Source organism: Gopherus flavomarginatus, chromosome 2 (genome assembly GCF_025201925.1).
Source record: "Gopherus flavomarginatus isolate rGopFla2 chromosome 2, rGopFla2.mat.asm, whole genome shotgun sequence".
In the NCBI taxonomy this organism is placed as follows: Eukaryota; Metazoa; Chordata; order Testudines; family Testudinidae; genus Gopherus; species Gopherus flavomarginatus.
Window position 1 is genome coordinate 298,727,444 of NC_066618.1, and position 24,861 is coordinate 298,752,304.

At 46.2% G+C, this 24,861-nt stretch overlaps 2 protein-coding genes across 3 annotated transcripts in view; one reads left to right on the forward strand and one right to left on the reverse strand.

Moving 5' to 3' along the window:
• The window catches only part of ZC3H3 (zinc finger CCCH-type containing 3), a 374,847-nt gene extending 350,451 nt beyond the window's left edge, over positions 1-24,396 (reverse strand). For both annotated transcript variants that reach the window (XM_050940706.1, XM_050940707.1), the window contains exons 1-3: positions 24,311-24,396; positions 19,870-21,307; positions 16,353-16,546 (exon numbers count right to left, since the gene is read on the reverse strand). In XM_050940706.1, coding sequence (XP_050796663.1) covers positions 16,353-16,546; positions 19,870-21,307; positions 24,311-24,356 — 1,678 coding nt within the window. In that variant the 5' untranslated portion in view covers positions 24,357-24,396. The remainder of the gene's footprint in view (positions 1-16,352; positions 16,547-19,869; positions 21,308-24,310) is intronic.
• RHPN1 (rhophilin Rho GTPase binding protein 1) overlaps positions 1-24,861 on the forward strand; it is a 974,759-nt gene that overhangs the window by 925,403 nt on the left and 24,495 nt on the right. The gene's annotated exons all lie outside the window — the stretch shown is intronic.

Sequence of the window (24,861 nt, forward strand, 5' to 3'; positions counted from 1 at the left end):
GTCATTCACTATGGGTAGATAAGTTACCTTAGCTGTTGAGTTCAGGAGATTTGGATGAGGTCACTACCAAAATGAGCTTGATTATCTCAGCCTTGTCCCTCTGAGGATATTTCTCTCCATCTGCGAATCCCTTAATGCTTTGCCATAACTGATCCTCTATGCTCAGTGGCCAGGACTAGAAGAGCAGGAGGTGCTGCAGGTCAGAACCAAGCAGCACTTGCAGAGCTGCATGAGAAGAACCAGTCCTGGGGAAATTTAACTGGTCTGACTCTTGAGTAATAGACTTAACTCGAATTTCGCAGAACAAATCCATTACCACAGATCACTGTCTGTAAAGAATGAAATTCTGCAATGCTCCTGCTAATTGTGTGGGGATAAAACTACGCAATAAAGTCACCATTGTAAATATACATAAATTAGATTAGATCAGATAGATAGATCTTCTGTTAGTCTATAAGATGTCACAGGACTCTTTGCTGCTTTTACAGATCCAGACTAACATGGCTCCCCCCTCTGATAATAGATAAAATAGATTCTCAATCAGATGCTTCTTCTCCAAGGCATAAATATTTGTCTTAACCATGCAGATTTGGGATCATAACCATTTGGTGCCCAAGGAAGGGAAGAGATGAACCATTCTGAAGCAAGGTACATATGCTGGCTGTAAAGTACAATGGGAAGAGATAGGTGTAAATCACATACACCCACCACCTAAGCAGAGAGTAAGTACAGCAACAGCCGTACAAGCAACATCCAAACAACCAACTCAGTTCAGCCCATTGCTCCTTGACACAAAACCTGCTAAGAGGATAGGTGTACACTGTGTTGAAGCGATGGGCTACTTTTTTTATATGCTGAGTTTGCATGAAGTTATCAATCATGGCAAAAGACAGGCACGTTATTATTTAAAAACTCACTCACAATGCTACCTAAGCAGCATTCCCAAGGGGGATTTTCTCACAGCTTTTAAACATTACACCTCCAAGTGGCTGTGGCCATGTGTGAACGAACCCAGGCAATGAGGAATCCTGCCTAGGAGGGGCCATTATAAAGGGGAAAGAGACGCAGAAGAGCCTCTCACTGGAATCTCTGTAATATTCTGTAATCCCCACAGGCAAGAGAGGCAGACTGCACTGCTGCTGAACAATGCAGTTTTGAATTCAATTAAAGTGATTATTTGTTGTGCCAAATAAATACATCCTGCATCATTTTACACCTTTGGGCTCATTATTTTCTAACTGTTTCCTCCTGTTTATGCACTTCCAAATTAAATTGCTGATAATATGCGCCAAAATAAAAAATGAGCGCACCTTGTCTGAAGAAAATTGATTCTCCTTTTTCCTGCACCAGGAGATTGCCAGGTTTTATATACTCTGTTCCTGGCGATCATTAGTAATTCAATTTTCTTTTTATTAGCCCCCTTATCTGCTGAGCAATATAGTGGCAGAGCTGACCTCTTTCACACGGGTAAATGTTTAAAATCTTTTCCCTGATTAATTTTGCCAGTTAAGGAAAAGAGGAGAAATGGCCCGGCTCTTAGCCATCACAATGAATAAAGCTTAATGTTGATTGTGATGGAATTTCTAATGCCAAGGAAATTGATTGAAGGCAGCAATTACGCTGCAATAGTAACTGAAGGGAAATGGGATAGTTTTCTCCTGGCCATAGCCTTTTGGTTATTTAAAACAATCCAATTTGCAAGGATAATTATATATTAGTGTTTTATCTGCCACTTGAAATGAACATGGGAGTTTTGATACTGGCCCAGCATTAGCAGGTTATTGCTGCAAATTACTGGATATCTGCTTTCTTTCACATAAAGAGGAAATTAGGCAATCAATTACCAGAAAAAGGTGGACTACAGAGAATACAAGGGGCAAGACTGCCCTCTGCAGGTCAGGGGGGGAGACATCACGTGAGCCTTTGCCAAAAAAGAGGCAGCGCTACCTTGCTTTCCAGCAAGTCCTGTAATTTATAATCCTGTTTTGATGTGTATACACACACACACACACACACACACTCTATATGTGGGTCTGCCAGGAAGTGTTGAGAGTCATGGATGATACACGCACGGGAGCCCGCTTTGACATTTACATGGCTGCCACTTCTCCAGCAGAAAAGAAATGTTAATTTGACAAGATTAATTCTATTTATTAATAGAGACTAAACCACAGAAACAAGATGACTGCGCAATTGCACTGCATGCCTGAGCAGAGCTGAACATCACTGGGAAAGGAGCATTACACAAAGGTAGCAGAGCTGCAGCGACCAACGAAAGCAGCAGCATTGATTTTACAGGGGTGAGAAAAGGTTCACAACTCAAACCACTTGACTGTTTTTACCCTCCTTTCATTAAAGGACAGAGCTCATGAAGGACATGATCCTGCAAGCTGCTGAGCACCCTCAAATGCCACGGATGCAAAGTAGAGTTGGGATTGCTCAGCACCTTGCAGGACAGTGCCTGTAATTAAGACTACCTGGTAGAAGGGCATTAGCTTGTCCTAGGGTGCCTGAACACTTCGGGAACTGCACTGTACAGCTGATAACCCTTTGTACAGTAGTAGTGGGGATGTATTATTGCGTCTCTGTTGGTCAGATGTTACCAAAAAGTTTTGTTTAAAAAAAAAATAATAATAATGAAGACTGTCTGAAAACAGCATAGTTATAAAACTACAATCCGCACCATCTTGTCCTCTTCAGAATAAACAGTTTTCCAATTTGCTGAAGACCAAACATGTCTTATCTACACCAATCAGAATACAGCTTGTCAACAGCACTCCAAGGGGCTGCAGGTATCAGACTGCACCAACCTACCATTTGCTACTTTATTATTTTAACTGTTTGTTGTAAAAAGTCACTGCAATGGAACACTGACGCAGGATAAACAGCTGCAACTGAGACAGTAATAGCTACAAAGCATCCTAAAGGGCAGAACATTTACTTTTAAAAAACAGTGTGGGAGTCCCCTGCCCATCATGCTGACCGGTATTGCTTCACTGTTTCCTTGTGCTCCCCTCTCTCTGTATCCGTTGTCTGTTGTCTCATGCTTAGATTGTAAACTCTTTGGGGCAAGGACAGTCATTTTGTTCGATATTTATAAGGCCTTTAGCACAATGGAGTTCTGGTCCATGACCAGAGCTCCTAGGCAATATGTTAATACAAATAATTATTATGATTTTCTCTCTGTGGTGTCTACATGCGATGAGTTTAGCTCAGATGACAAAAGATGCTTTTTTTCAATTTACGACTGGTAGAAACGCCACACAGGATCCAGAAATCAAGTTGGGCTTCCTCTCCTTTGTACAAAAATTCTGCACTTGAAACAAAGCTGAGAGTTTGCTTAGGGATTCACATGCCAGAACTGAATCAAGATCATTCTCCCATAGTTATTCACAGACAAATAATGTCAGGAATTTATAGCGCAAATTAAAAGTGCATTTCAAATCAAGGCAAACGATATACACACAATTTTAAAAACATGTATTAAAAAATACAGAAGTGACAGTATTAACAATATATTTGCACTTGTACAGCCCTTTCCATCTATAGAAAACAGCAGTAGAGTTAAAACAGATATGCTGCCAATCAAGGACCAACACAAGACCCAGTGAATACAGTAGGAGTCTTTTCATTAACTTCATCAAGCTTCCAGTCAGGTCAAAAGCAAGCATTTACAGGCCCCGCAAAAGCTTGTAATTAGGGCATGCCAATTATCTACAGTCTCTTTTTTCACCCCCATCCTCAAATAAATAAATAAATAGTTCTAGGAAATTAAATGTAAAAAAACCACACTAACATTAATGGAACAAGTGCAAGACTGAGCACTGAAGGGTCAAAAAAAAAAAAATCCAGAAAATTAAGACTGCTCTAGAAACATTAATTCTGCCACACTTTATAAATGCAATAGTCTCTCTTCCTATTTCCCTTGGTAGGTATGTTTTATCCTTTCTTATGAACACAATCCAATGGCTGAACATTGAAACTAGACACATTTAGACTAAATATAAGGCATACGTTTTTAACAGTGATTAATTAACCATTGGAACAATTTACCAAGGGTTGTGAAGAATTCTCCATCACTGGCAATTTTAAAATCAAGACTGGACGTTTTTCTAAAAGATCTGCTCTAGGAATTAGTTTGGTGAAGTTCTATGGCCTGTGCCATAGAGTTCAGAGTAAATGATCACAGTGGTCTTTTCTGGCCTTGGAATCTATGAAAACACATCGCCACAGGGATGAGTGTGGTATCATAAAAATCACAACAAACAGGCCATAAATTATACCGCAGAGGCATCATGCCTGTATTAACCTTGTCAGAGCAACTTAAATTTTGGGAATTTTCTTAATTACTGCGCACTTGTTAAAATGTTCCATTCCGACTAATATATTTCAGTTAATTTATAACAGACGTGGAATTTATGCTAAAGACTATTTTGGATAATCTAATGGCCAGACGCCATCATTCTGTGACAATGTTCCATTTTCTCCCCTGCATCGTCATTAGCTCGTAAATTGAAAATGCTGGATGCAAGGCAATTACTACTTCGTCCCACAGAAGCATCATTATTATTTTTATTACTATAGAGCCTAGGAGCCCTAATCACGCACCAGGACCCCATTGCGCTAGGCACTGTACCAACGTCCAACTGAGTCAATGCTTAGAGGAAACACCAATCCAGGACCAAATTTTAACCTCTGCATCCCACAAACCATCACACAACCTCTCAAATGAGATTTCTGCATATATAGAACTCTGTAAGAGTCTATTGTGCCCATGTGTCCAATTGCAGCCCTCTCCCTGCAACACGAGACTGGGTGTTAATGACGCTCCATAGAGCATTGCTGTTAAGGGACCAGATCCACCTCCCAGTAAGCACAAAAGACTTCTGACAAATTCAACGAGAGCTGGATCATGCCCTAGACAAGACACATGATACTAATATTAACGCAAAGGTACATTTACACTTCAATTTTGTAATCCTACAATTTTATCAGTTGCTGAAGGAATCAGGTATCAGGGTTTCATTGTGGACTTTCCAGATGCTATAAAATGGGCTGAGTTTCCCCTCTAACATGTGTGCCCCTGCTCACCCACACTCACTACCTGCTCTCAGTGGCAGGCGACTAGGCAGAATTAGTTCCCCTATCCCTAGACCTGTGCATGACAGATGTTCTGGTTGAATTGGGGTCCCTTTGGATGTGATCAGTAGTGGTCCCATTTAGGAAGATGGAAAATTAGGGAGTCAAATGGGGATAACAGCTATGTAACTTGTTTGGGAATGGAGTGACTGGATAGATTTAATTGAGGAACTTGCATCTGGAGGTGGGAGAGGATAATGGTTGCTTCGTGACCAAGTCACGTGTAACAGAGCTGGCAGGAGAATTCCATGGGCCTAATTCTGACACTGCTCTGTCCATCAGGGTCTCTGTGAATCTGAGAAAGAAGGGGGGACAGGCCATGCTTCCAGCCTCTGAACCCAAGTGCATGAACCACATCCCCCCCCGAAAGATATGCATCTGAGCTTGTGCTCCTAATGGGAGTTTAGAAATCCTGGTGGTATATGGACAACACCATTCTCCCCAGAATTCCTGACCAAGCTGTCAGACCCAGCCCAAGACATATTGTTCCACAAAATTTCAACACCCTTGCAGTCCATGTCTTCGGTGCTTGACACATGATCTCATGATTTCCATGAAAATCATGCAAGCATCCTAGGAGGTTTCTGGCTCAACTCACAGGTGTACAAGCTTTGGAACTGAGCTTCAGGTTGGAGCCCAAACAGTCTCCCTGCCTGGCCTTCAATCAGGGTTTCATACTGCAGTTCAGAGCTGTGTAGTCAGCCTCATGAGAAAGGAATTGCCTAATGTCACTACATAGTAATCCCACTTGGGTGGTCCAGGATCATCACAGACAGCTCCACAGAAAACCAAGCCTGGTTCTGCCTACCAAAGGAGTCATCAACACCCAGTGGCCTGAGAGTATTGGGATGAAAGTGTAATTATTTAGCAGCTCTCACCCAATAATCTCTTAGAACCTCATAAAACTCTGCATGACAAGTATCATCCCTATGTCACCAATGCACAAGAGAGGTGAAATAACTTGCTCAAAGTCACTAAGTCTATGGCACAGTCAGGTATAAAACCCAGAAGTCCTCACTCCCAGTCTCCTGTTGTGTAACCGTCAGACCACAGAAAAACTAGAAGATACCAACAATCATACATTTAATTTTTAATATATATTCTGGAAATATAATTTGGGCAATATCTGCACCTGAGCTCTTCTAGTCAAGTTAGAGACTGTTTTGACAGTAGTAGTAGTACCGTATTTTCTTTACTCTCATTTCAGGATATGGGATTGTGCCCTGGCCGTGCATAAACCCAGTCAGACACAACACAGCCTTTATTGCTGGAACAGCATGGCATCCACTGTCCCACTAGGGAAACACTAATGGTGCTATCTGCATTAGAAGTCCACATTAGTGCTTGTTCATCTAATGCTAATTACCAGTATTAGAAACCAAAAAAAGCTTAACAAAAAGTCTGATGTCTAACACCTGCAACTACCGCAACTCAGGCTGTTATCTCACAAACTAATCAATCAGACTTGGTACTTGATGGGAGATCTTCCTACTCCAGCCCAATAAAGAATGCAAGAACAGCCATATAGGGTCAGACCAATGGACCATCTAGCTCCGTATCCTGTCCAGCGGCCAGTGCCAGGTGCTCCAGAGTAAATGAACAGAACAGGGCAATTTCAGGCAATCCATCCTCTGTCATTCAGTCCCAGGTTGTTGGAGCATGGGCTTGTGCCCCTGACCATCCTGGCTAATAGTCACTCATGGACCTATTCTCCATGATCTTTTTGGACCCAGTTATACTTATAAAGGTAATTCTATAGCGCTGAAGGAAGTGCTAGTGTAGATGTATTTTTTATGATTCATTTTTTGTTGATTTTTTAAGTACAAAAAGGTGAACACTTACAGCTTGTATACGTTTCTGAACACTGCACGCTTCACAGGGTCTCCAACAGAATTAGGCAATTATGCAGTTCTACAACTCAAAGCGGCACGACTAGCCAATACAAAACCAGACACTCTGAGGGGGGACCTGATAACAAACTTCAAATATGTTATAGGCTGTTGAAAAGAGGACTGGGATCAATTGTTCTCCATGTACACTGAAGATTAGACAAGTAGTAATGGGTTTAATCTGCAGCATGGAAGATTTAGCTTAGATATTAGGAAAAAAACTAAAACAGTAGTTAAGCTCTGAAATATGCTTCCAAGGGAGGCTGTAGAATTCCCATCACCGTCCAGCCTGTTTTTACAAAACTCCAAACACTTGCCATAGATGGTTGCGGTTCATTTGGTCCTGCTACAGTGCTGGGAGCTGGACTTGATCACTTCTTGAGGTCCCTTCCAGCCCCACATTTCTATAATTAAAATTTCTATGATACATAGACAGAACACATTACATTCGTTTCCAAGATATCCCAGCAGAGGACTAGGGGGTAGTGTGTCACTGGAGACATCAATTTTCAGATGAGACATGAAACCAGAGCCTTAACTGCTTGTGACCATTAAAGATCTCATACCACTTTTAATAAGAATAGGGGTGTTAATCCTAGGGTCCTAGCCAAATTCCAATTAAGGTGACTACATTCTACCAATATTTAACTTGAAATTTCACCTGACTACAGGATTCTTCCTCACTTCCTGTGCTACACAGTTAGGTTCAGTTACTGCATATTGCTGAACAGCTGCTTGTGACATATGATATAAACTGGGACCATATAGAACATGGGTTGCAACCAAGGTCCTGTAGTGGCACCAAATCTTATGTAAAGGGGGTCATATAAGGTGTCTAAGACCAAGTTATGGGTTACTGGTTATCATTATGCTGTCTGTATGTCTGTATCATTTTGTAGTTGAAGTTATAAGTATTGGCTCTATACAGTCTGTATTTCAAATTGGCACTGCATTCTGGGAAACACCCCAGACAAGTTGGTGTTAGCTCTGCTTAGCCTGCTTGATGGCCCATTAAGGACCATCAGCTACACAACTGACCCATTGAGAGGAGGCAGATATGCCTGTAACTCAGGCCTGGTCCACACTACACAGTTAAATCGATTTAAACAGTGTTAAATCGATTTAACGCTGTACCCGTCCACACTACAAGGCACTTTAAATCGATTTTAAGGGCTCTTAAAATCGATTTCTGTACTCCTCCCCAACGAGAGGAGTAACCCTAAAATCAATATTACTATATCGATTTAGGGTCAGCGTGGACGGAAATCGAAGTTATTGGTCTCATTCTTTTATTGTGGCTACCCAGAGTGCACCGCTCCGGAAATCGATGGTAGCCTAGGACCATGGACGCACACCACCGAATTAATGTGCCCTAGTGTGGACGCATAAAATCGATTTTATATCGGTTTTATAAAACCGGTTTTAGTAATTTCGATTTTATGCTGTAGTGTAGACGTAGCCTCAGCAAAGTATGCAGGGACTTGCCCATGTGACTCTAAACTCCATTTTGCTGTAATTTTCCACAGTAAGAACAAAGAAGTGTTCTTACACCTGGAAGTGCCTATATAAGGCTGATGCCTCATCTCCATCTTGTCTTCAATCCTGCTTCTTACCTCTGGAGGGACTTTGTTACAAACTGAAGCTCTACACAAAGGACTGATGACCCATCCCAGCGGGGGATGTTCTCCAGAGACTTGATTTGAACCTGCAGTTTACTCCATCTCTGCTACAAGCCTGAACTAAGAACTTTGCCATTACTGTATGTAATTAATTCCATTTAACCAATTCTAGCTCTCATCTCTACCTTTTTCCCTTTATGAATAAACCTTTAGATTTTAGATTCTAAAGGACTGGCAACAGCGTGATTTGTGGGTAAGATCTGATGTGTATATTGACCTGGGTCTGGGGCTTGGTCCTTTGGGATTGAGAGACCCTTTTTCTTTTACTGGGGTGTTGGTTTTCATAACCATTCATCCCCAGGACGGGTGGCACTGGTGGTGATATTGGGAGACTGGAGTGTCTAAGGAAATTGCTTGTGTGACTTGTGGTTAGCCAGTGGGGTGAAACCGAAGTCATTTTTGTCTGGCTGGTTTGGTTTGCCTTAAGAGGTGGAAAAACCCCAGCCTAGGGCTGTGACTGCCCTGTTTAAGCAATTGGTCCTGAACTGACACTCTCAGTTGGGTCCCGCCAGAACCGCATCGTCACACTGCTGCATTCCATTTTAGAGGTGGCTATGGTGATTAGAGAGACTGTAAAGTGACTGGGGATCCTTCAGGATGAAAGACGCAGCATTTCCCAAGTTAGACACTGGCATGCTGCTAATATCTTATGCTGGAAACATTAGTTGGGAAAGCTGGCCTGTAGGTGTGAGGGAGAAGAGAGGACAAGGATCCTTCTACAGAATATATTGCTATGCTGACTGTCTGGAGAATATTTCCAGGGAGTAAGATACACAGTCAAACTCTCCTAGAACTATCCTTTGCAGTAAAAGATGCTCCCGAGAAGATATACTAGTCTGAAATGAACAAGATCTTCCTAATGAGAACTGCGGAAATGCCTCCCAAGGGAAATGATGGAAGTTATATGATAGATTCCAAGGCCAGAAGGGAGCACTGTGATCATCTAGTCTGGCCTGTCACGTGGGACACTTAAACCAAGACTGGGAAAAACATTAGAAAACGTACTTGCAGAGAGCAACCCTGCACTTGCTCCAGGGTAACATGACCCAATGAGTCCTTTCGGTCTCTAAAATGAATGGATTCTATTACCTGTTAGCAACCCTGTTTCAAGGACAGATGTTAAGAACAACAATTTTTCTTCTTCCTCCTTATAACAATCTTATGTACTTGAAAAAAATGTTCCCTATCCGTCTTCTTTTTTCCAGACTAAACAAACCCAGTTTTGTCAATTTTCCCTCATAGGTCATGCTTTCTAGACCTTTAATCATTTCTGTTGCTCTTCTCTGGACTTTCTCCAATTTGTCCACATCCTTCCTGAAATGTGGCACCCAGAACTGGACACAATGCTCCAGTTGAGACTTAATCAATGCAGAGTAAAGCAGAAAAATTACTTTTTGTGTCTTATTTACAACACTCCTGCTAATATAGTCCAGAATGATGTTTGCTTTTTTTTGCAACAACGTTACACTGTTGACTCATATTTAGCTTATGGTCCACTATGATCCTCAGATCCCTTTCCGCAGTACTCCTTTCTAGGCAGTCATTGCCCATTTTGTATGTGTACCTTCCTAAATGGAGTACTTTGCATTTGTCCGTATTGAATTTCATCCTATTTACTTCAGACCATTTCTCCAGTTTATTTAGATCATTTTGAATGTTAATCCTATCCTCCAAAGCACTTGCAACCCCTCTCAGCTTGGTATCACTTGCAAACTCTATATGTGTACTCTTCATACCATTATCTAAATCAATGATGAAGATATTGAACAGAACTGTAACCAGAACTGACCCCTGTGGGACCCCACTCATCATGCCCTTCCAGTATGACACTGAACCACTGATAACTACCCTCTGGGAACGGTTTTCCAACCAGTTTTGCACCCACCATATAGTAGCTCCATCTAGGTTGCATTTCCCTAGTTTGTTTATGAAAAGGTTAGGTGAGACACTATCAAAAGCTTTACTAAAGTCAAGATATATCACATTTACTGCTTCCCCCATCCACAAGGCTTGTTACCCTGTCAAAGAAAGTTATCAGGTTGGTTTGACACTATTTGTTCTTGACAAATCTGTTACTTATCACCTTATTATCTTCTAGATGTCTGCAAACTGACTGCTTAATTATTTGCTCCATTATCTTTCTGGGTACAGAAGTTACACTGACTGGTCTGTAATTCCCCAAGATTGTCCTTATTTCCCTTTTTACAGATGGGCACTATATTCGCCTTTTTCCAGTCATCTGGAATGTCTCACATCTTCCATGACTTTTCAAAGATAATAGCTAATGGCTCAGATATCTCCTCAGTGAGCTCCTTGAATATTCTAGGATGCATTTCACCAGGCCCTGGTGACTTGAAGACATCTAACTTGTCTTAAGTAATTTTTAACTTGCTCTATTTCTATTTTAGCCTCTGATCCTACCTCATTTTCACTGGCATTCACTATGTTAGACATTCAAACACTACCAACCTTCTTCGTGAAAACCGAAACAAAGAAGTCATTAAGCACCTCTGCCATTTCCACATTTTCTGTTATTCCCTCCACTTACCCCCCATTGAGTAATGGGCCTGCCCTCTCCTTGGTCGTCCTCTTGCTTCTAATGTATTTGCAGAATGTTTTCCTGTTACCTTTTCTCTCTCTAGCTAGTTTGATCTCGTTTTGTCCCTACATACTTGTGTTATTTGTTTATATTCAGCCTTTGTAATTTGACCTAGTTTCCACTTTTTGTAGGACTCTTGTTTGATTTTTAGATAATTGAAGATCTCCTGGTTAAGCCAGGTAAGTAGAATAAACATTTATTCCTCCCTCCCCCAAGCCAAGAGGTAGTCTCAGTTTTGCAGAGAGTGGATCCAATCCAGGGAGTTCTCTGAATTGCTACAATGTGGAAAGTTCAAACCTCACAGGACCCTTATAGGTTAATTTTCTGAACAGCCCCCATACTTTTCCTCACTCTGGATCAGGACTCGATAACCTTTCAGAAATCATGTGCCGAGTCTTCATTTATTCACTCTAATTTAAGGTTTCATGTGCCAGTCATACATTTTAATATTTTTAGAAGGTCTCTTTCTCTAAGTCTATAATATATAACTAAACTATTGTTGTATGTAAAGTAAATAAGGTTTTTAAAATGTTTAAGAAGCTTCATTTAAAATTAAATTAAAATGCAGAGTCCCACAGACCAGTGGCCAGGGCCCAGGCAGTGCGAGTGCCACTGAAAATCAGCTCGCTTGCTGCCTTCAGCACCCATGCCATAGGTTGCCTACCTCTGCTCTAGATGGATCAGAGTCACCACCACCACCAAATGTGCCTCCACTGTGCACATATACAAAAGCCTGCATGGTTTAGGATGAAGAATTGTTTCTTGATGACACTTATCTATGTTCTGAACCCTGGGACTTCAATATGTATGTATTTCCAAAATATATGGATCTTTGGTGGTTGCTGTACAGGTCCCCAGGAGACATTAGGGCAGTGGGAGGGTTTAGTCCATTTGGTCTTTATATTCTGAATTTACACAAGGTTTCACTTCTAACTACGAAATCCTTATATGGGCTTTGACTGATAGCTCTTGGACTAAATTGTGGTATATTTGCCCGAATATAATTTATGCTAAACAGCCTATCATGATCATCTACTGAAAATGAAGTTCTGCCCTGAAAAATGACACTAAAAACAGGGAGATGTGCTACAAAGAAGGGCTCCACAGCTACCCTCCATAGCTGGCAGACATGAGCAAAACTGATACACACAATCAGCCCCATTTTGCCATGCTAATGAGAAGACAGTGCCACAGTGCTGGTCTATCTGAAGGGCAAATGCTACATGCAGGGACAATCCCGGGGGGAGTGTTGGGAGAAAGACAGTCAGAAATAACAGGGCCATCATGAATGATTTGACAAGCCAAAGAACGTAAGATTTACATGGGGGGACCAATACCACTAGCTAGAACCAGGTACCATCTTTGTAGGTGATGTGCAAGCTTCAAGAGTGGAGTCACAGACCTCTCCAAAGCAGAAAATGCCAATATGGACACCTCTTGTGGTACTTCTGCAACATGGACAAGGAACTACTATGTCCTGAGAGATCCCCACACTCATTTTCATTTGCAGCTCAGCCACTGCGGAATGTGAAGCCAAGTTTCCAGAAACGAAGGGCTTAATAAAACTTCATGTCCAGCAGTTAGAACAAAAGAACTAGGAGCCAGGAGAGTGAGGTTCTAGTCCCAGTTCTGCCACTAACTCAGCTCAATGAACCCACGTCCCTTCTTGGTGGCTCAGTTTTCTCATGTACTCGCCTCCTAAGTGCTTTGAGACCCGTGGATAAAGAGCACTCAGAGTGCAAAGAATTACTACAGACCGAACTTGCTGCGCTCCTCAAAGCTTCTATAGCAGAGCAACTTCTTCCAGCCCCTCAGCAGATGCATCAGAATGTTCTTTTTAAACAAGGTGAATTGTAAAGAATTCTTAAATCTGTAACATCGAGAAAACCACACTGGTGAAAGTGCCAGATCAACAACTCAGGAGACTTAATGCTGTATATACCCCTAGAGCAGGTACAGAACAAGCAAGCTGCCTCCCTGTCTGAGGCTTCCATGCAGACCCCACTACTTGAACTAAGCAGCTGTCATTATATTGCTCTTTCCAGCTACCAGCTTTAGCATTAATTTTTTCCTAGATCCTTGCTGCTTTGTGCTCGACAGCTTGAGGGGATATCTGTACGTACAGCACTGCAGCTGTACCGATGTGGCTGTGCCGCTGCAGCACAGCTGGTGAAGACGCCCTATACCAGCAGGAGAGAGCTCTCCCATTGGCATTAAAAAAAAACCCCACCTCTGCAAACGGCAGAAACGGTGTGGGTGGGAAAAGCTCTCCTGCCAACATAGCACCGAGCACACGAGCAGGTATGTCAGTGTAACTTACATCACTCGGAGGGGTGGAATATTCACACCCGAGTGACATACATTTTGCCAACACAGGTTGTAGCGAAGACATAGCCTTAGTCTCCTCTTAGCCTTCACCAAATACTTGTGCCCTCACAGAAACACTCTCATTGACATGCAGTGAAGCCCTGGCCACTCTCCTCATCTCTCTTCCCTTCTCCCTCGGGAGATGATCTCTGAAGAGGCCTTGTGGCTGAACTGTCTTTGGTAAGTTGATTTCCCAGGTTCAATATGAGCTGAGAGAGACCTTTGGTTCTATTTGCAGTGTCCATGTACCATGACATTCTTTTCTACCCAAGCCTTTCATGCAGGGCCTTTCAGTGGTGCCCTATCTCCGCAACCTAAAAGCCTCTCCAGGTGCAATAGAATTTAGAGAGAGAATTGGGAGAAACTGAGCCTCAACTCCACTGCACAGTGACTGGTTTGGTTTCCAGGGGTCTGACAATCACAAATGCTCAGATGGTCAAAACATGCAATCATACACCTAAATGCACATCTCATTTCTCTTCACCTTCCTCTCCCACACACTGTGTTGTGCCTTTTATCACGTTGGCTCACTACCTCTGGAACCTCTTCCCACTATACCTGGCACACTCTTCCTGACCACGTCTGCAAAGCAACCTCTCCCCACATCTCCAAATCCCTCCATATAAAAACACCCACTTTCCATAGAAAATCACTCTTCCCTGCTCCTCACTAACAACCCCTGATGCTCTCTCTCGCCTGAAGTGTTGCCCTGTTTACTGTCTTTTGTTTGTGCAAGAACAGTAGCATCTGTCACACAAAGGACAAGTTAGACATGCGGCTGCTCTTCTGCACATGCAGTGACTGCAATAGTGCATGTTCAGCCTAGTAATTCCACATGCAAATTAGGCAACTGCACATGCATTTTCCAGAAAAATTCAGGCCTAAGCCATTTTGAGACCAATTCCTGTAGCCAGAGCATAGAACTGTCCCTTCCAACTCAAATAAGCAGCGGCATCAGCAACAGCAGAGCAATAGCCATGCTGCTGTACCCCAACTGGTTAAGTGCACACACTCCCCACTACCCTATCTCCTCCCATCCACACTTGTTGAAAGCAAGAGTCTTCAAAGCCTGCCCCTCTCTAGTAGTTTCCATGTGAGGCTCTCAAGCGCTTTATAAACAATACTCACACTACCACCCTCCCCACCCCTGTGGTAGACATTAAACCAATTTTACAGAGGAGGAAATTGAAAGAAATTATAAACGATCTGTTCCATGTTCATACAATTAGGTGCAGCCCTCAGACTCCCGGCAAGTTGCCAGTGCAGCAATGGGCTGGGTTATTTGAAAGCTCCTGCTCTGCAAGGAGGGTTATGGAGACAGCTTCCTGTCAACTCAGACCACACAAGAGAATCACATAAACACAAGTTAATGGGCCAGAAATGACAGAGAGCCTGACCCACTAACTGCCAAACCTCACCATACACAGCAGGTGATCAAACCAGAGACACACCAACTTACAAAACATAGAGATGTGCACAATGTTCATGTGCATGAGGTCAAATCCTCTAGCAGTTAGATCTAGAGTAAAAGATGCATTACAGATAAATGCTGTTCTACCTAGGGGGCAGTACTCCATTCTACAAACAAACATTAATTCTTTTAATAACCCTTTGAGAAAGTTTAAATTAACCTATTAATTTCAACCAACTCACACATACATGCTTTACCCCTGCAGAGATGCAGCTGTAATGCCCACAGTTCCTAACCATGATGCAGTTATCAGGTAGATTTTTCCTTGCTGAGATGAGCATCTCATGAGACACACACTGTTTTTTCCCTAGTGGAAAAACAGCGATTATACAATCTTACAGCTGTACCTTACAAACAATGCTTCTGCCACCTCCTCCTTTGAGTCCTTCTTCAAACACACTCTCTCTGTGAAGCCTGTAGACTCTAGCCCACTCAAAGATACGATTGGCTTAACCTTTAAACTACCTCAATACTGACCAACAATATTTGAACTCTGCTGACCACTCAGCGAGTTCTTTGTGTTCTGAGTGTCTGTTTAGATTGCAAGATCTTCCATGGAACAGTCCTTGCCCTTTCCTGATCTAGAGAGTGACAAGGTGATGGTGGTAAAGGAAAAAGAAGGACACAACCGAAATTAACAGACATTGACCAGTCACCATTGAGGTTCTGTTCACACCAATAAGGTTTCTTAACCATGGGGAGTGGGGGCTCATCAACAGTTCATATACGTTCAGAGACAGGGAATTGACCCTACACATGCAGAAGATGACTCGGTGCTGTGCACAGATCTATACACAGTGAAAGTTACTTTATGCCACCACTCACAACACAACTGAAAACAATCATTTGCCCAGTAAAAGCTGGTCTTTAACCGACAGTATAGCCAACCCATCCTAGGAGCAAGGGGATGCTTTAGAGTAGCTGTCAATTAGAGGTGGTCCTGAGGGGAGGTTTCATGGTGCACATGGGGGCAAGGTGGGGGAACGCAAGGCTCTAGAGAAGTGGGACCTGGTGAGAAAGCTTTGAGATGGAGTGAAGGCCCCATCCCATGCTGTCTTCTCTTCTCAACACTGACTCTACAACAGCGATCAGCAGGTTTACTTCACTGAGGAATGAGCAGCTCATTTCCTACTTCCAAAAACCTACTCCTAAAACTGTCCCTCCTCATGCAGTATTCCAGCTCTATCATCACACATCCAAGCTCTTACCTTCTTTGGCTGGGATGTGCATTCTAGAGGCTGGCAGTCGGCATAGCCTGTGCTTGGTGATCTGCACCAGCTCCTTGGGCAGGGCTCTCTTCAGTGGTGCAGGTCTTCCCCGCAGGGAGTTTCTTTTCCTGAGAGAGTAGTGGCTTTTCAGGGGCATCGTGGGAAAGGAGTTGTTCTTCTTATCTGTTGGGGAACTGCAAAGAATGCAACACAGGGAGTTTAAAAAGGGACCACAAAGGTATCAAACACAACTCCCTGCCTTCAGCTATCTGTTCTCTCCTTTCTCCACTAACAAAGGGAGACAGTAGCACAGCTGGGATTAGACTCCCGGTCTGATACCTTATCCTTTGAACTACGGTGCTTCTCTAGTAAGAGCAATGGAAATATGCTGATGGGTAATGCCAAGTGAAGGGGCAAATTTGACCAATTGCTGGAAAGCATGAAGAGAGACAGCGCTCTTTGACAACTCAATTCACATCTAGGTATCCCCCATCACTCCCAGTCTCTCCCCTACTATAGCTGTTGGAGGAGGAGAATGTTCTTAAGAGGGCTGAGAAGATCAGGCCAAGCCAGGCAAAAGCAATAAGCAAGCAGACCCCAAACTCTCCTCACCTCACCCCACGGACCCCATCTCCTCAGCACCACTCATGTGGAGACATCACCAAAGCACGGTGGGGAGATTAGTAGAAGATGGACAAAAAGATCAGCTTGGACATGGGAGTAAGGGCCAGATGCCCCCAAATTCTAACCTAAGCTCTGTCACTGGCTTATTGCGTGGCCCTGGACAAATCAGTGAAACCAAAATTTTCAAGTTCATTCTGTGTATCTTTAGTTTATTGATGCAGCTCAGTGGTTTGAGCATTATCCTGCTAAACCCATAGCTGTGAGCTCAGTCCTTGAGGGGGTCACTTAGGGATCTGGGGGAAAATCAGTACTTGGCCCTGCTAGTGAAGGATGACTGGATGGACTCGATGACCTTTCAGGGTCCCTTCCAGTTCTATGAGATCGGTATATCTCCATATATATATTTTTTAAACACAGCAACACAGAGCACACCCTTCCCATGACAATGCCTGCACAGTGCTTTCATAGCTCACTAGCTTAAGAAGTGAGACACAGCTTAGTCCTGATCTCAAATCTGTTGCCATTAGACCAGTGCTTCTCAAAGCTGGGCCGCCGCTTGTTCACAGAAAGCCCCTGGCACGCCGGGCCAGTTTGTTTACCTGCGGCGTCTGGAGGTTCAGCCGACTGAGGCTCCCACTGGCCGCGGTTCATCACTCCAGGCCAATGGGGGCTGCGGGAAGCAGCGGCCAGCACATCCCTCGGCTCGCGCCACTTCCCGCAGCCCCCATTGGCCTGGAGCGGCGAACCACGGCCAGTGGGAGCCGCAATCGGCCGAACTTGCGGAGGCGGCAGGTAAACAAACCAGCCCAGCCCGCCAGGGGCTTTCCCTGAACAAGCGGCGGCCTGACTTTGAGAAGCACTGCATTAGACCATCAGTCCAACTTGTGCCACTTCCCTGGATGTGTGACTTAGCCCACATGCTTTTTCCCTTCACATCTGTTTATTTCCACTCCTATTGTACGTTACACTTAACAGATGTGCCCACAGCAGAGGTTTCATTGCATATGAATTGTGCTGGATAGTTCTGCTGCTCCTGCACATTGTACTCTACTAGAGGCCTCCAGGAAAACTGCACGACCACCAAGGGGACATGGATCCTTGTCAACTTCAAATCTATGGGAAATTATAAAAGCACCTGCAAAAATTCTTGAAGAGAGAGACAAGGCACGCCCAGGCCCAAGGGATGGTATCATGCTAGACATGCCATGGGATAACAATCCCATGGTACTTTTTGTATAAATAGACTTTTGTCCTGGATATCCCTTCACTCCACTGTAATGTGGAGTGTTGTACACAGATCAGCTGCTGCCTACTTCTTCAGATCCATCTGCATATAAAACGTGTAAAACACTCTGGGGTGAGAGGCATGATAAAACAATTAACTGAAATCATTCCTTCTCCCCTCCTCATCCCCTACATCTAACAAATTCATAGCCTGAAACTGAAACCTCTTTCCTTACTAAAACAACCAGGAGTCCCTGTGGCAACTTAGAGACTAAAATTTATGTGGGCATAAGCTTTCGTGGGCTAGAACCCACTTCATCAGATGCATGGAGTGGAAAATACAGGCAGGTATAAATACAACACATGAAAAGATGGGAGTTGCCTTGCCAAGTAGGGGGTCAGTGCTAACAAGGCCAGTTCAATTAGGGTGGATGTGGCCCATTCTCAACCGTTGACACGAAGGTGTGAGTACAAAAAATCATCCTCTGTTGATACTCACACCTTCATGTCAACGGCTGGGAATGGGCCACATCCACACTGACTGAATTGGCCTCATTAGCACTGACCCCCAACTTAGTAAGGTACCTCTGGATATGGAAATTGTATGGCAGGCCATGAATGCTCATGAAATTGGGGTTGGGGTGTGGGAGGGGGTGAGGGCTTCAGGTGGGGGTGCAGGCTCTGGGTGGGGCTGGGGATGAGGGGTTGGGGGTGCAGGAGGGTGCTGGCTGGGACAAAGGGGTTTGGAGGTCAGGGGGTTGGAGCGCAGGAGGGGGTCGGGGTGCAAGTTCCAGGCGTCACTTACCTCAAGAAGCTCCCAGAAGCAGCAGTATATCTTCCCTCCGGCTCCTACGCGGAGGCATGGCCAGGCACCTCTGCGTGCTGCCCCGTCTGCAGGCACCGCCCCTGTAGCTCTCATTGACTGTGGTTCCTAGCCAATAGGAGCTGTGGGGGCGGTGCTTGGGGTAGGGGCAGCGTGTGGAGCCCCCAGCTGAGCCTATGCATAGAAGCCAGAGGGGGGGGACAGGCTGCTGCTTCCAGGAGCCGCGCAGAGCGGGGCAAGACCTGGACCCCACTCCCCAGGAGGAGCTCAAGGGCCAGACTAAAAGGTCTGAAGGCCAGGATGTGGCCGTCCAGGCCATAGTTTGCCCGCCCCTGGACTAACATGGCTACCTCTCTGAAACCTGTTTCCTTACTGACTTCTTTTCCCCCACTGAATACTGGCTTATTATTGTAGGTCTCTAATAAGAGCTGTTGGCAATATATATTTGGAGGAGGATACAGTTGGGGAAAAAGGAAAGGAAATAGCAGTTGTTTGTGGGAAATAAAGCAGCTGAAGTTTAAGGACTCTCACCTCTCAAAAACAGCATATTTCACGCTGATCTGAAAGTCCCGTGTTTGGAAAGGAAGCAGCAAGCATTTCTTTGTACTGCGACAGCACCTAGCAATCCCAGTCATGGATCAGGACCCCACTGGGCTACACACTGTACACAGAACACAAAGAGGGTCCCGGTTCCAAAGAGCTTACAATGTAAATAATTGAGTATTTGCTTCCATTGAAGTCAATGGCAAGACTCCTAGGGACTTCAATGAAAGAAGGAACTGGCCCCAGGAGAAGTGCAAAGAAGGTTAGTACCAGCTACAGAACTTTAGACAATTAGTAACTTACCAGCAACTCCCCTTTCTCCTGATGATTTTGGTCCGGCTCTTCACTTTATAAGTGGAAAGTGCAGCATCGTTGAAAGATGACTTCAACCCATCATGACCGACGGATGCGTTGCTTAGAGTCTGAAGGCCAAAGTTGGCTCTGCAAGCCTGGGAGACTCCAGCCTCCTTTCGTCCCTCAGACTGCCACCTGAACACTGACTTGGAAGTTGAAGAAGATGGCTGTAGGCTGGATGCTTTCCATTTGTATTTACTAGGAGAGGCATCCAGCTTCAAATGCACTCCGGATTTCTTCTGCTTTGCTCCTAAGTCTCCCTTTGGCAGTGGTTTAGCAGTTCTCTCTGCTCCCACAGAAAGCTTCCTAGTGCTTTCAGAAGCTCTAGGGCTGGTCCATCTCTTTACAGCACGGGGGCATTTACTAGGATTTGCTATCCATGTATAGTTGGTTTTCCTGAACTTAGAAGCTTTACTGGAGACTGGCGTCGAGGCAGGTCTTTGGAAACTGGACAGCTTGTGTGGTATTGCAAACTGGTTCTTCACTGGGTTTATCCCAACCTCTGAAGTCACAGCCTGAATTGAGTTTGTGCGTGCCTCAGATTTTCCAAGGGTCTTTGGCTCCTTCAAAGTATCTCTTCCTGCCGTGACTTGCTCTGAACTACAGTGAGCTGGAACCTGTGCTACTGGCTTCTTCCAGGCTAGCAGCCCGCCTGATTCTCGATCAGACAGAGCTGAAGGCTGTTGAGGCTTGGATTTTAATGCTATGGCACTTTCACTGATAACGTCACGTAACTCAGTAGCACTTTTAGCCAGTTTCACAGTCCGAAGTTTGCCCAGTTCCTTCGCACATGCTGGGCTTACGTCATCTCTGCCTCCAGCACCAGCAGGTTGGTGCAATGAACTCTGGGAGACAGAGAGAGACGATTCTTTGTCCTCTTTTTGAGCAACACTTTGAAAGCTAGAACTTTCATGGACCTTTTCACTTCCTTTTGGAGCAGCTATGGCTGCTTTCATCCCAGAGGAACCCTGCTGGGATGCCAACTCACTAACATTTCTATTGTCCAAGGCTGAGCTAGTCTTCTGTGGCAGTTTGACTCCTACGACTATATCACCTGTTGCTAAGCCCACTTGTCTTTCCGAGCCTGTTCCCTGTGGCCCCGGAGGCTGGCTATTCCTTTGGCTCACAAAAGCCTGAAGTGCGTTAGCAGATGCACTGCTTCCAGGATGATGTGTTCGTGCAGGCGGTCTGTTTACAAGGGAGTATTTTTTCCTCCAGGAGTTACCTTGATGTGATTGGAAATCCCTCGGAGCTTGCTGAGAATATCTTGCAGAGAATGCTTCCTGACTGTTGAAGGCAGTCTGCCTGGGATTTCTCCACCCTGGAGTCCTGGAGGGCGGGGGAACTGGTGCATTTCCATGGATGTTTTTATGGTCATTTATGAGACCTGAAGAAAGCAAAACCACCCCTGTTAGTTTCATCTTCCAGAACAGTCTTGCAACAGCAAGTTATGCAAACTGATTGTTATCACATTGCACTGAAAACACCTGTTCTACATGGGCTCTCATGCTCAGTAGGTTTCCGACATCATCACTAATGCTGGAAGAAAAGCTCAGCTATGTAATGATTACAGATTTCTTATTGTGGATCTTTACACAGCAATCAAATACTGCATCATCCCACCTTCTGACCATGTTTAGTTCCTCTTACATGCACCAGTCTTGAATCCACTACTCTGATCATTGCTCCTGTAGATCACTCATGGTGAGGGTGGCGGTAGGAGGGGGGACAGACAAGAAGGGGAGAAAACTTACCGCTTATTTCTTTTATAGGTATCTTTATAGCTTTCACCATTGCATCTCTGAGCCCCTTTATAGCGGAGATTGCCTAGCAACTCTAATCTGATCCTGCTCATATACAGCACAACATAGTCCCCTATAAAGGTGCTTATAATTTGGTCTAGGAAAGGAAGGGTAGACTTATTATTAAAGCAAGAGACTAAGAGTCAGGAGGCTTGAGATCTAATCCCATCTCCACCACTGATTAACAGTGCATGTGAGTCACTTGGGCAAATCACTTCATGTCTCTGTGCCTCAATTTCCCTATTAACAATAATATGGATGAATATGATTCCAGGGGTGGAGGTATTGCGGGACTTGTAAAATATCAATATTTATAAAAAGAACAGGAGTACTTGTGGCACCTTAGAGACTAACAAATTTATTTGAGCAAAAGCTTTCATAGGCTACAGCCCACTTCTTCGGATGCAAGCACTTTGGGATCTTCAGATGAAAGGGGTTAACAAAGGACTATATCTGAGCCCCGTGTTATTACGAGGGATTTCTGTGTGCTTTGACGAAGAAAACACCTTTTCCCTGCTGTCAAAAACTAGACCATATAGCTGCAGAAAGGCAACATAAGCTGACCTGCCAGCTAAACTCCCTGCCCACAAACTGCTCCATTGATGTTGAAATGTACTTCAAAATCCAGAAGCAACAAGACACACATCAAAACACAAATAAAAACTCATGACTTTTGCTAATGCTCTTCGTTCCACCCCCCAGAACCACACTTAGTCTGTATTACATTTAATAAAATTATGAGATCCTCAGAGCAAGGACCAAGTAATCTTACTTGTGTGTACCGCTCCATGCATACCTGTGGTGGTGCAAAATTAGTCATATAAGATCAGATGTATATGGTTGTGTCCAACTCAGACAGTGTTGGTCTGTCTACACTGCAAAGAAAAATGTGTGTTGCAGCATCTCAGAGCCTGGGACTAAACACAACACTGTATATGTTCAGGCTTGGGCTGGAGCCCAGGTCCTGAGACTCACCCTCCTCACTGGGTTTCAGAGCCCAGGCAGGAACATTGACATTGATATTTTTAGTCCTATGGTATGTGCCCAAGCTGGCCTGGGCTCTGAGGCCTTGGCTACACTGGCGCTTTACAGCGCTGCAACTTTCTCGCTCAGGGGTGTCAAAACACCCCCCTGAGCGCTGCAAGGTACAGCGCTGTAAAGCGCCAGTGTAAACAGTGCCCAAGCGCTGGGAGCGCGGCTCCCAGCACTGCAAGCTAAACCCCATGAGGAGGTGGAGTAGTGCTGGGCTGGGAGAGCTCTCTCCCAGCGCTGGCACTGCGACCACACTCACACTTCAAAGTGCTGCCACAGCAGCGCACCCGCAGCAGCGCTTTGAAGTTTCGAGTGTAGCCATACCCTAAGACTCACTGCCATGGGTTTGGGGTTTTTTGTTCTCTAGAGGTACCTTCAGTCAAAGATGAGAGCACAAGTGGATTTGCAGGACCCAAGGTGGGGCTTCTAGCACTGCAAATTAGAAAAATCAACCTTGCAACCCGCAAAGCAAGGCACCCCTCAGCTCAGGCACAGGAGCTCAGCTGGTGTCTTTCACCAGGAGCTAGGCAAGGCCACACAAACAGGTCCCAGCCTCTCTGCAAAGGACCTGAGAGACTGGGGGAGCCTTTAGGGATCCCAGGGGAGGCAAGGAAGGTGCCCACTCTTTGCATCGCAGCCCAGACTGAGGGGCCACACGACCCAATCCCAGCACCAAGGACAAGAAGCTCGGGGAAAATGAGTGTCGCAGCAGGTCAGCTCCCCCCTCTTACTGCAGGTAGCAGGAGTAGGTGGGCCCCTTGCACCGCAGCGGGGGGACAGGACTGAGGTGCGGCACGGCACCAGACTGGGGAGGTAGTAACAGCACCAGGGGGCGGAACACTGGCAGACTTGGGGGGGGGCCGCACAGCAGCAGGCGGGGGTAACCGGACCGGGGGGGCGACGCGACAACAGACAGAGACGGTAAAGAACGCGGGGGAGGGCGGGGGGGGACGTGGCGTAGCGGCGGTAACGGGACCTGGCGGCGGCCCTACCGGGAGTGAATAACGGGCCCGTGGGGGGGCGGTGCTGCGACGGACTGCGGGGTGGGGGTGAATTACGGGCCCACCGGGAGGGGGGTGCTGCGACGGGGCTGGGATGGTTAACGCGCCCACGGGGGGGGGGCGCTGCGACGGGGCGGGGGTGGGTAACGCGCCCACGGGGGGGGGGGGCGCTGCGACGGGGCGGGGGTGGGTAACGCGCCCACGGGGGGGGGGCGCTGCGACGGGGCGGGGGTGGGTAACGCGCCCACGGGGGGGCGGCGCTGCGACGGGGCGGGGGACGGGGTGGGTATCGCGCCCACGGGGGGGGCGGCGCTGCGACGGGACGGGGGTGGGTAACGCGCCCACGGGGGGGCGGTGCTGCGACGGGGCGGGGGACGGGGGTGGGTAACGCGCCCACGGGGGGGGCGGCGCTGCGACGGGGCGGGGGACGGGGGTGGATAACGCGCCCACGGGGGGGGCGGGGGGTAAAAGGACCATCCTCAGGCCCAACAGCCCGGGGGCGGACGCTGGACACAGCGACTCGGACCCGTTCCCTCGCGGCCCAGCGCCCCTCACCCTGCAGCAGGCGGATCTGACGCCGCAGTTGCTCCTTCTCCTCCATCCCCGGCGCTGGCCGACCCCCGGCTACGTCATCGCCCTGCGCCCCGGCACCGGAGAGCCTCCCTCTGGAAACGTCACCAGCCCGCGACTCCTGTTTACCGGTCACGTGAGGAAGCCTGTTCACATGACGCCGGAGGCTGCTGCATTCCGTTTCCTTGGCAACTGGAATGGGGAGGAGAGTTTACCCCGCCTACGGCCGCGGGAGCGGGACCAGGAACCGCGCCGGCCCCACGAGTCCAACCCAGCTCCCCGTCCCCGGGAGACCGGCCACGGCCCCGCAGCGCTGTCCCCCCAGCGGCATGACCCTCCCTGGCGTCCCCTCCCCGCGCCGCCACGGCCCTGACCCTCCTAGCGCCCCGTCTCCACCCGACGCTCCTCTTCGAGGCACCTCCCAGGTGTCCGCACCACCCCCCCGACTCTCCCACGGCCGGGCCTTGACCCTCCTCTTCCCCTCCCAGGCACCCTCACCAGCCTGCACCTCCCAGGTGTCCCCACCACCCCCCTGA